Consider the following 12,929-nt stretch of genomic DNA (forward strand, 5'->3'; position numbering starts at 1 on the left):
TCGGGAGGGGCGACCTCACACGTCGCGGGAGAGGGAGGGACGCTGGCGTGGGCTGAGACGACGCCGTGTGCACGCGTGTGGTGGAGGCAGTGCGGCTGATAACGGCACAACACTCCTGGTTAAATAGTCCCACATTGGTTGGGGAAGGGTAAGAGACCTAATATATACGTAGGGGAGCCCCTCATCTCATTGGCTAGCTTTTTAGGGTAGGAAAAACCCTTTATGATCCTACAATTGGTATCAAAGTCTGGCTAGTTCAACATCTTTGGCCTGAGGGGACAAAGTGTGTGTGATGGCCTGATGGACCGTGGGTGCCTGTGGGGACTGTATACCCGAGGGACTATAGGAATACGGTAAAGGGGCGGTGAACGGCTGAGGGACACCAATATGTGAAGAAGGACATTGTTGAATAGTCCCACATTGGTTGTGGAATGGTAAGAGACCTAATATATAAGTGGGAGAGCCGGTGAACGGCTGAGGGACACCAATATGTGAAGAAGGACATTGTTGAATAGTCCCACATTGGTTGTGGAATGGTAAGAGACCTAATATATAAGTGGGAGAGCCCGATGAATGGCTAAGGGTCACCAATATGTGAAGAGGGATATTGTTGAATAGTCCCACATTGGTTGTGGAAGGATAAGGGACCTAATATATAAGTGGGGGATCCCCTCACCTCATTGGCTAGTTTTTAAGGTGGAAAGGACCATTTACGATCCTACAACGGGATGGGTCATTCGTCCCATGTGGATGTGGGTTGTGTTCTCCCCACAAGGATTGCTCCATCGAGGATCCGAAGCCGCTTCGGCTTTCGTACAACAGCCGACTCGGAGGACCATCGAAATATGATCAAACGACCATGGATTATTGGGGTGATGGGGATGAACCATAGCTCAGCAAATTGATAATAAATACAATAAGTAGAGATCATTTCTATAGGTATATAGGATTAGGTTGCCCAAGAAAACAATACTAATCCACAGAACCAAGATTCCTCCAGAAGCCCCTCTAGAAGGCACATAATGAAAATTATCAAATCATCTCATGGCAATGTTTTTAATAAAAGCAATAGCAAAGATCTCCCTTTATGTCTTCAGGAGACAAACTATCCGTCACACCTAGAAATTTAGCTAGACTATTTTTTGTATAAATCCATGTCTAGGAATCATGCTAGGATACACAAAACGACAAACTAATATATCAATCCGAATGTAAATAAAACGTAAATACTTACAGAAGAGACATTTAGTCCTCACACGGAAAAGAAAGCATCAACAGAAAAGGGCGATCCTAGCGGGACTTCAGCTTCAGTCCACAGGCAAAACTCAACTGAGGTATAAGCTTTGGTCTTCAAACTTCGTCTTTTGTTCAGAAGCACTACACTTCTAAAAAGGTGGAATAATAGCAAGGCTGAGTACAACCGCCATACTCAGCAAGCCACACCAATGATGCAGACGTGCTAGGAGAGACAAAGGAATGTTGTAAGCATTTATAGAAAATAGTAAAACAATTGATTAATTAAGGCAAGATTAATATCTACTAAACAACGCTACACACTACACCAGTTCATTAAGTCAAGTTAATTAATAGTGTGAGACTAATCATGGTGAAGTTGGTCGATCGCCCATAATTATGGGCACAACTATTCGAATAGTTGTACTTTGGCTAGAGGTTTATAACTATACCCACAAGACTCGATTCCACACGTGTTGCCATGCCTCGAAGTACTACCATGGTACTGCAAAGAGGGAAATCATGACAAGACCCTTCGCATAACTTGTCCTAACCAAGCTCACCACATTGCAGGTTTCACCCCCCACCTTTAAAACCATGGTGTGCAGCCCACTCTTGTGCCTTGGTGCATCCGGAAGCTGCATAGACCACCACCCAGTCCATCCAAACTCCATCGCGCCCACCCCTGCCTAGGAATGTCAGAAAGGGAAAAGCTATACTACAAGTTCAGCAGTTGCCCATGCTTGGTTGTGGTAAGTATGATAAGTCTTCTAGAGATTTCCTGCGAACCATTCCTTATCTGCCATGTGTGCAACAATCAAAACCATGCACCCACAGCCCACCATTAAGCCATATTTTGGTTGGATAATTATGACCAATAAACATGGCCAAATGTCTTGAGCTCGCAGCTCATCAAGATACTAAATGTACATAGTGTGATTATCCCATGATGTGAGCTAGTGCTAATTAAGCATGGCTAAGCATATATAATTCTAGGTTATTCACATAAGAGACACGAGCTAGTCAAGTTATCACCCAAATATAACAAAGGATGGATATAAAGCAAAGGTGGCACAAGCAAGCAGATAGGTAATCCAATTCCAATGTAATAAGCAAAACATGCAATTTATTTACAAACAGTAAACCATTTTATAAAGTAGGCTCAATATCCTCAAGGGGAATGTGTGACTTGCCTTGCTTCTTCCATTAATCTTTCGAACTCTTTTCCTCGCGGTCGCGATATTCCGAAATGACGGAATCTACACATTGGCACGCAAAACGAGGAAAAACCCAAATAAAAACCAAATAAGCAATACAGAAAAACTAAACAAACATGTAGATCAATGTATGTATGTGTTCGTAGAACATATTAAATTTTGCAAGTTGAACAGCTCAATTTGGAGTTGATATGAATTACAACCCTCTCTATTAAATTTACAATAATAATGAACAATGTATATATGTGTTCGTAGAACATATTTGCACTGTAGCTGTAACATTATCAGATTTACATTTTTTTCATAATCAACAATATTATTATGGTATCAAATAATTTACCATAAGTTGGTGCGACCTTTACCTTTGTACATCCGATCATTCTATGTCATAACGCTGCACAGGGGCGCAAAGTGAGGTTCGAGATGATTTTTTTTAACACAAAGATAGATCTAACGATCTAGAATCAATTTAAGTAGAAATCGATGGTCGAATGCTTTATTCTTTTCTGGATTTTCAATAATAAGAGTGCCATGTAGCTATTTAGAAATGTTTGTATGATGTTTAGTGTACTATAAAGAGAAGATAGAGGCAGAGCTAGCTATATTAGTAGGTTGATATCTATCTATGGGATTTTTAGGGCTAAAAATAACCTTATTTATCATGAGAATAAAGAAAAAAAGGAATAGAGGGAGTGTAGGTACAGGCGTGAGAACGCAGCACGGAGACGTAGATGGGTCCACCGATTTAAATGAAAATTGATAATTAGATTTCTCTATTTTATTAGAGTGTCATGTGGTGACTCGGGAGTGTTTAAAGGGTGCCATGTGACGATATAAGAGCATTTGTAGGAAGTTTAATAGACTTTTAGTATATACTAATAGATAGATTTCCTCGGCTATTGCTCCTGAATCACAGCTACCTAAAGTTTTTCGGATGGCTACAGTAAACTGAAGAAAGATCAGAGAACAGAGGAAGCAGAGTTTGGCACTGCTTTACATCTACAACATTTTCATTCTTCTCCTTTTATTCACCCTGCTTGTTGGAGTCTGTTACATGCATAACAAAAGCCAAACTTCATGGCTACCTCTCCAAAATGAACGGTTTTCTCAGTCTAGAATTTTCAAGTTACTGGTGTGCTTCTCGCGGTTTGGTTTTTGTCTGAAGAATAAGTTGCACAGACATTCTGGGTGGTGAAAGAATAAGTTGTCTGAATGGTGATCTAAAGAATAAGTTTCTCGCCATTTATTCTTGTCTGGGTGGTGATCCGGTGAAATATTTTGTTGCCAGTAGAATTTTTCATGTTATAGCAAGTATATGCAGTGCATTGTCATTACTTTCACCTTCGCATTACCTGTTTCCTTGTGCATCGTATCAATGTCAGGATCTAACTTTAGTGAATCTGGACACAACACAAGGCCAATGTCCACCTATAATATCTTCGTACTGTTTATAATTCTAGCATCAGAAATAAGCCAAAATAGTTACATGTTCAAGAAATCGCCGTGCATTGCCATGGACAGAGGTAACCTTATACTGAAACACCTTAGAAATATGAAAATTCAATAGGACTACAAATGCACTCATATGTCCAGGAAATCATAAGCTAAATCTTGTTGGCCTTGCTGGCGCTGTGGTAGCTGTAGTATGTGTCTCTAGTGGTGATGGCCGTGGTCTTGCCGATCTTGGTGATAGAGGTGACAAGCTTCTGCTGCTGTCTTTCATGCCAATGGGATGGTTCTTTGTAGTCGTAGATGTTCTCGGCGACAGAGAACGCCCATTCGTGGAGGTTGACTCGCCGAATGATGCACGGCGAGGCATCCTTGAATGCGTTGATGTGACCGGCTGCGTCGCTAGCCGAGTAGCTGATGCTGCTCTGCTGACCTTGGAGCTGGCCAAAGGTGATCTTGGTGGCGAAGGAGATGCTCGTGCTCGTGGTGAGGAAGAAGACGCAACCTTAAGCAGAATTGGTGGCAGAGGAGATGATGCTCGTGCTCGAGGTGAGGAAGAAGATGCAGCCTTACGCAGCACTGAGCTAGGATGAGAAGTCACATTGCTCCTCCTCTTTGGTGATGATGATGAAGTAGTTGTCAGTGATCGCGAGATAGCTGGTGATGACAGGGATTTCTTCAGAACCACTTTTGCAGAATGTGCTTCGGTTGATGCCGTTGTCGCCTCCTGTTTTGCTGCTCCTCCAGTTGATGAGTTGCCAGATGTAGGAGTAGGTGATTTCATGGCTGTTTCTATAGGTCGTCTAAGGCTATCTTTGCTGCCTTCTGGATTTAACCTTTTTCTTGGAGGGCTTGGTGGACGCGTTTGAATGATCGAAGTTGCTGGTTCTGTCTCTGTGGTGTTTTCAATCGCATCATCTTTTTGGGTCGCTGTATCTCCTGTTTCTTGATGTGAGCTATTCTCCAATTTCGTTTTAGAATGAGTTGGAGTTTTTGTTGCTTGACCTGTTCCGTGATTCGATCTGATAGCATTGGCATGTTTCTTGCGAGGAACTGGACCTGTGTTAGCTTGAACCGTACTGCTCTTACAGCTAGAAGTTGCGATGAGGATTCCCTTCTGCAAGGTTTGCTTGAGGAGCATCTTTCCCTTCGAAGGCTTCTTAACATCTGATGGTCCAATGTCTGGTTTCTTCGCTTTCTTCTTATTAACGATCGGAATGGCAGATTGTTTGCTGAGATTTTGCCATGTTCTCCTCTTAGGCTGGGGTTTCAGGGCTCCAATACCTGCCATTCTGTTGTGATCGACTTCAGTTCTAACACTACTGTCAGCCCCCTCTTGTATGCAGGCTTCTTGAGAAGTGCCTTTTGCCATTCTGCTTTCTTGCAAGTCTGACGCTGTGTCTGCATTTGGGTCTTTACTCGTGACAAGTGTTGGTTGGACAGCATTGCTGCTTTCCTCTTGTCGATTGCCTGTTTCTTCCTCTAAGCTGTCTTTGGTGACGTCAGCTTCAGGCAAAAATCTGACCTCATTGCCACTGCCATTGCTTCCCTTCTCATCTGAACTGCAACCACCTGTCTCTGACGATCTGCTCTCCCCGTCCTCGTCATGCTGTTCATGGTACTTTGAGCTCGAACCCGAGTCTATCGAGATGTCATCAAAATCATAGAACAACTCTGCATTCCCATCATGGCTATCGCCCAACATTTCTGCTGTATGACTATCATTGTCCGATACATCCACCTCTGAGAAGAACACCTAGTAGCTCACCATCAACGACATACACTTGTCATATAAAATTTTGTCTGAAAATGAAGTCGTAAAGTAGTACTGACCATGCATGTATACATAATATACCTCGATCTTGAAGTCCTCTTGGAATCTCTCCCTTCTGCAGTTCCATGGCAGATCAATGTCGTCCAGGGTGAGCACCATCATGTTGGACTCCAAGAAGCAGGTGTTGAACATGATCCTGAACATGGCCTCCTCCTCCTCCTCATCTGTGTTCTCGCCGACATGGCCGCACTCGATGACGACATCTCCTCGCACTTGACACTCAATGTTAACTTTTACCACCGCACTTTTCGCCTACGAAAGACCATGACATACATGATGGCCAGAGCATGTCAAAAAATTAGTGACCATGAAACCTATTAGGCCAAATAGGAGAACTGAGTTGATCAATTTGACAAAAGATGAGCTGTTTTATGGTGCTCCTTGTTACCCATTGGGTGGTAAGAGCAAACAACAAATCCTAGCCATTGAATTTTCATTTGCTTTATGAGTAAAAAATATATTTTTAATTTTGAATTAATTTCTCACAGCATAAAAAGAAATCACCTATGGCCATGATTACAATTTCTAAATATAAGCATGCATCATGCAAGAAATTACAGTTGCAGTTTAAGGTGCAAAGTTCAGTGAATGTGACAGTACAGAATGAAATTCAAATACGTCAAACCGAATTTATCTATACTACTATAAAAAAGATAGATAGTGGTGGTGGCGGTTTTGCCACTAACACCCACTATCATGTGGGGCACGCAAAAAGTAAGAAGCCTTTAACTTTCCTAGCCCCCACAAGCCAGACCTTACACAAGAAAAATATACTCCCTCTATTTCATAATGTAAGGCTTTCTAGCATTGCCCACATTCATTTAGATGTTAATGAATCTAAACACATACATACGTCTAGATTCATTAACATCTATATGTATATAGTCAATGCTAGAAAGCCTTACATTGTGAAATGGAGGAAGTAATAATCTAATACCCTTATTATTGGTTTTTCGTCGCTCTAGCCAATAGGAATAACTTCTTTTTGAGCCTTTGTAATATATACAACAAACTATTTTTTAAAAAAACCGTTGCAATGCATGGGCATTATGCTAGTGCTTTAAAAATCTCAAATTCAAGACTTGCAAATAAAATTAAGTATTGCTTAGGTAAAATATCAGTTGACAGTGAGACATCTCTCATAGCTTTATTATTCTCTAGATATACGTACCGCCAGGGTTGGAAATTTCGGACCGAAATTTCCCTCCGATACGATATTACTTCGGCCGAAATTTTTCAATTTTTTCATAAATTTTGGTAATATTTTTTCAAATTCAACTAAATTTTGTTCAAAATTTCAGAAATTCCAAACCGAAATTTCCCAACTTTCGGCATTTCGGTGAGGCCCAATTAAATCGGCCTAACCGATAGGATTAACACTGCATACCGCTCAATCTTTCGGAGGTGGTAGGTTGTGTGCGTGTGTCCATAGAGGTGAGTATGTGCATGTATATGAGTACCTATATTTGTAATATATTTTTTTCAAAAAAAATGTTTTTTTAATAAGCACTTGAATTCTTTATATTCTGAATGTTCACGTTCTAATATCAAATTTGCTGTTGGATTTGATCATACGATTGAAAGATCAACTTGAGCATTAGCCGGTCTAGTTAATTGTTTTTACTATGGTTTAATCTTGGACCATCGTACAGATACTATTTTAACTTTAGACCGGATTTTGTATAAAATAAACTTTGAGCACTACTACACGTAATAACTTTTTTCTTAAAGAACTCCTACAACAGATTGATTTAAATAGATAAAAGTTATAGACAACCCAATATACTCACGGTGTGGCATACAGTGTTAGTAATAAGAATTTAGTCCGTATAGATTTTTTTGGAAAAAACTTTTACTTCGGATCAGTGGCTCACGTGTCACTGTGTCAGTGAGAGATTAGGAATTAAACGGGGGAGGAAGCCAGGACGCCCGCACGATGCATGGCCCGGCAGCAGGCGGTTGATGGTGGCTGCGAGATGGCGTACATCGTGGCACGAACTGGGTCGGAGTCCGACCGTGTCCACCGCGGCTTGTCCTGGAAGAACACATGAACCGGCCGGATGATCACGTCGCCCTGACGCCCTGTACACAGTACACTACAGGATAGGCGCGACGGACACGGACGGACGCTCTCCCACCTCTCGGGCCTCGGCATAAAAAAACGCGCGTGGCATTGGGGGCTGCTAGCTGGCGCGTGCAGCGAGCACCTCTCTAACTACTCTATAATAGTAATAGTTAATACCCACTTAACTACTAATGATGAGTAATTAGGAAAAGATTCTCAAGATTTTTTTTATTTTTTTTGGGAGATTTTCTTACTAACAGATTGAAAATTTTTAAGTCATATTTGAAAACTTTTGATTTAAATTTTAAAGTCAAATTTTGAAAACTTTCTACTCGGATTTGAAAACTTTCAACCCGAGATTTGAAAACTTTCAGCTCAGATTTGAAAACTTTCAACTTGAGATTCGAAAACTTTCCAGTCCAGATTTGAAAATTTTCGACCTAAGATTTGAAAATTTTCAACTCGAGATTTGAAAACTTTCAACTTGAAATTCAAAAACTTTCAAGTCCATATTTGAAATATTTGAAAACTTTCAACTTGAGATTTGAAAATTTTCAACTCGAGATTTAAAAACTTTCAAATCCAAAATTTAAAATTTTAAAGTTAAAACTAATCACTAGTAAAAAAAACTAATCTAAACTAAATTAGTTTAGTTTAGAAAAAGAAAAAAAGGAGAGCGTGTGCGCGTGGGCCGCGTGGGCTAGAAATGCGCGTTGGCGGCGCACGCGCTAACTAGCTTTTCCGCGTGGCATTGGCATAGGACCATGATATGCAACAGCGCCGGAAATCCTAATCGGCAATCGATCGCCTGGGACGGGGGGTAGCGATCAATTCCCCTCCCCCCTCCCTCCCTCCACTAGTTTCCTTTTTTTGGCATTGCATTACTTTCCTATTTTAGTAAATTTATGCACCTAAAGTTTATACACCTCAAGTTTACACATCTAAAGTTCAGAGACCCAAAGTTTACACATCTAAAGTTTAGACAAAATTTTATATATCCGATTCAAATTTGAATTTGAATTCAATATTTTTTATATATAGTATTTCTATACATCTAAAGTTTATAGAACTAAAGTTTATAGACCCAAAGTTTATTAGTCAAAAGTTTACATACCCGATTCAAATTTGAATTTGAATTATATCTGATTCAAATTTGAATTTGAATTCAAATATTTTCTATATATAGTATTTTTATGCATCTAAAGTTTATACACCTAAAGTTTACAGACCTAAAGTTTATAAGTCAAAAGTTTACATACCCGATTCAAATTTAAAATTGAATTATATCCGATTCAAATTTGAATTTAAATTCAAATATTTTCTATATATAGTATTTCTATACATCTAAAGTTTATACACCTAAAGTTTATAGACCCAAAGTTTATAAGTCAAAAGTTTACATACCCGATTCAAATTTGAATTTGAATTCAAATTTTTTATATATAGTATTTCTATACATAAATTTTTCTAAATTTTTGTTTTTTTAAAAAAAATTTGTGTGGTGTACTGTAGTAGGAAGGGAAGAAGGGGAGGAGAAAGGGGAGAGAGGAGGGAGGAATGTATCGAGTATAGGGGGAGGGGGGCGGATATGATCGCGGGATCGATCGTGTGGCGATCGTCCGCCCATTAGGGCCCCCCAACAGCGCGCGTGCCTGCCTCGCTCACCCCCATTTCCTGCCATTGTCTGCGCCTTGCGCGGAATGCCTGACCAGAGACAGCAGCAACAATGGAACAAGTACACCGAAGGTCCCTCAACTTGTCATCGAGTTACAAAATCATCCCCTAACTGTAAAACCATATACATGACATCCCTCAACTTACAAAACTGTTTGTTGTAGGTCATTCGGTGGTTTTGATACCGGTTTTATCCGACGTAGCGGCTGAGTCAGCATGGAACCTACGTGGGCCCCACATGTCAGGATGCCAACTCATCGCCCTCTCTCTTTCCCCTTCTTTATGTTACTCCTACTCCCTCCGTCCGAAAAAAAGGCAACCTAGGAGGGGATGTGACCTTTTTTCCTCCTAGGTTGCCTTTTTTGGGACGCAGGGAGTAGATCACATCGCCGGACTTAGAGGAGTGAGGAGAGGAGCCCGGCCGGACTCGGGGGCGCCAGCGGGAGAGGAGGCCTGCCGGCCGCACCGGCCGGAGAGAGGGGAGAGGTGACCGGATGGCCGCACCGGCGGGAGAGATGGGAGAGGCTGTCGGCCGGCCGCACTGGCGGGAGAGAGGGGAGACACTGTCGGCCATGCCAGCGGGAGAAAGGGGAGAGGAGGCCAGCCACGCTAGCCACGCTGGCGGGAGAAGGGGGAAAGGCCACCGCTCACCGGAAGCAACTCCACCGCCACTTGAGTTGATTGGGACATTGCGCACCTCCACCACCTTGGACCGGCTGTACCTCCCTCCCAAGCCCTCTCCGGTAGCTGCACGCCACCGGCTCCATCCGCCGCCGTCCTATACAATCCATCGCTGCCACCCCGCTCCGCCCTGCCGGCTTTGTGCGCCACCGCTTTGCCCGACGCCGCCCCGCCTGTCGCATCCGCCGTCGGCTCCATCCGCCACTGTCCTCTGCACTCCATCGCCGCCACCGCCGCTCCGCGCCCACCAGCTTTGTGCGTGGCCACTTCGCCCAACACCGCCCCGCCTACCACATCGGGGAGGCCAGTGGCGAGCGTGCACGAAGAGGGAGGAGGCGACGCCAGCGAGGGGGGCGGGGAGGCCGACGAGCTCGCGCCGCCTCCTGGGGAAAGCTAAGACCCCCTGGGAGCCACCGTCGCCGATCGCACCGCCCTCCGGCTGCGCACGTCGCCGTGTGCGCCAACCCTAGCGCCGACCGGCATCCCCATGCTCGTGCGGTGCGAGAGCAGAGAGAGAGGGAGGAAGGAGTGAAAGAGAGAGAGGGGAGAGTGAGAATGAAAGTGGGGCCCAAAACGAAAATAATTTGGGGAAAAAGATAAGTTGCTGATGTGGACACCTTGACATGTGGGGCCCACACTGACTCAGCCGCCACGTCGGACAAAACCGGATTCAAAACCACCAAAGGACCTAAAGTGAACGGTTTTGTAAGTTAAGGGATGTCATATATCTGGTTTTGCGGTTGGGGGATGATTTTGTAACTCGATGACAAGTTGAGGAACCTTCCGTGGACTTTTTCCCAGCAGCAATTGGACAACAAGATGACTGCTCGTCGGAATAAGCCCATACCAGATCGTTGACCCTGGCCCAAATTGCAACTCTTGGCAAAGAAATACGGTGTTATATATAAGTGAAAATCTTGAGATATCCTTGGTCTAATGTGAAACATTGGAAAAAGAGTAGTTTGTTGTGAAATTTACTTAATTTTAAATTCGTCGTATGTGTATATATATGCCAAGTTCCAATTTTGAAATTATAAGTATACTTTTGTACACCGTAATTCGAATTTAAAAATATAGCAAATGAGGTTATTGCATTAATTACTTATTGCTACTATATTAGCCTCTTCTTTTCATATTATAAGTCACTTTAAATTTATCCTAAGTCAACTTTTTTTGTTTGATTAAGTTTATAAATAAACATGATAATATTTTTAACACAAAATAAATATGCTATAAAATATATTTACGAAAACTAATTTGATGTTATAGGTGTTAGTATATTTTTCTTTAAACTTAATTAAACTTGAAAAAGTTTGACTTACACAAATTCAAACTGAGTTATGAAACTTGAAGCAATTGTCTTTCAATGTTCTTTTACCTCTAATCTAATGGTACTGAGGTAGGAGTAAAAACTAATGCTATCCATTGGAGCACCGTAAAAAAAAAAATGCAAAATTGGTTATATAGCATCGAAAGTTCACGTTTTTTTTATAGCATTGAAAGATACCGGTTCACTTTAATAGCACCCAAAGTTCACCCCGTTCTCATTTCTAGCACTTCCGTCAATTCTCGACCATATTCGGTCCGCCTTGATCGCAGACACGCGATATGACGTTTCTACCCCCTCATTGCCATGCATTCTACTTATACTTATAAGGGGTATAAACGTCATATCGCGTGCGTGGTTGGGTCAATAGCGATCAAGGCGGATGGAAAATGATCGAGAGTTGATGAAAGTGTTAGAAATGGGAACGGGGTGAACTTTAGGTGCTATTAAAGTGAACCGGTATCTTTCGGTGCTATAAAAAAACGTGAACTTTCAATGCTATATAAACAATTTTGCCTAAAAAAATCATCACCTGGTTGTACTGCCTGAAGTGCTGCTTGATCCTCGGTGTGCTGAACAGGATCTTGGGTGAAGCATCATCGGCCCGATCGCCGTCGTAGTCGGCGGCGGCGTCGCGGCGACCATGAACTCGGACAACCGGTCTGCATCCCCCATTGCCATCAAAATCTGGAACAGGTCTGAGGATGAGGCAGTCCAAGACGAGGAGGGGCGATGGTGGTGGTGGTCCATGCCTCGTCGTCATCCCCCTCAGCCTTGCCACGTACTGCAGGTACCTCAGGTGAGAGGGCCGTGGATCCAGTGCCGAGCCGGCGGCGAGCAGCAGCGCCACCGGTGCCCTGCCGTACACCGCCGCCAGGGTCGTCGTCACGAGCTCCGGCGGCGCGGGCTCCTCCTCCATGTACACCAGCAGGCTGGCCATGGCGAGCGCGAGCGCCGGCCGCGCGCCGCGGTCGCAGCGCATGAGGAGGACGTTGCGCTGGCCGTCGGTGACCAGCCAGTGGACGCAGGTGGCGAGGAGCGCGCGGGCCGTGGCGAGCGGGAGCGACGGCCCATGCCAGTGGCCGCACGGGTACTCGGCGACGGCGGCGACGCCGTGCCGCCGGAGCGCGTCGACGGGGAGGAGGGAGGAGGCCTCCTCGCCGCCGCCGGCGGCGAACAGGTTGAGGAGCATGAGGGAGGCGCCGTGCGGGTGGCAGCTCTTGAGCTGGATCACGGTGCTGATCAGGTGATCATTGCGCGCCACCTCCTCGTCGTCGTCGTCGTCGACGAGTGGCTCCGTTGATAAGCACGAGTTGAACACTGCATCGATCGAAACAAGTGGCGATCAAATTGATTCAGAAGAATTAGTTGCAGAACAAGATCATTCTCTGCTTGATCGATCAGTGCGGGCACGTACCATAGACCCGTTCGGAGATGCATGACAATCCA

The 12,929-nt window shown here is 43.7% G+C and overlaps 1 protein-coding gene across 1 annotated transcript; it reads right to left on the minus strand.

The window, feature by feature from the left end:
• Nucleotides 1–4,054: 4,054 nt before the first annotated feature.
• On the minus strand, nucleotides 4,055–12,462 carry LOC127766291 (formin-like protein 20). Its single transcript, XM_052291374.1, has 4 exons — nucleotides 12,013–12,462; nucleotides 5,755–5,985; nucleotides 4,473–5,655; nucleotides 4,055–4,404 (listed from the first exon to the last, which is right to left on the minus strand). Exons 1-4 carry the CDS (start codon nucleotides 12,460–12,462, stop codon nucleotides 4,055–4,057), a joined length of 2,214 nt encoding a protein of 737 aa, XP_052147334.1.
• Between the last annotated feature and the right edge of the window lie 467 nt (nucleotides 12,463–12,929).

The sequence above is a fragment of the Oryza glaberrima genome, chromosome 3 (genome assembly GCF_000147395.1).
Source record: "Oryza glaberrima chromosome 3, OglaRS2, whole genome shotgun sequence".
NCBI lineage: Eukaryota > Viridiplantae > Streptophyta > Magnoliopsida > Poales > Poaceae > Oryza > Oryza glaberrima.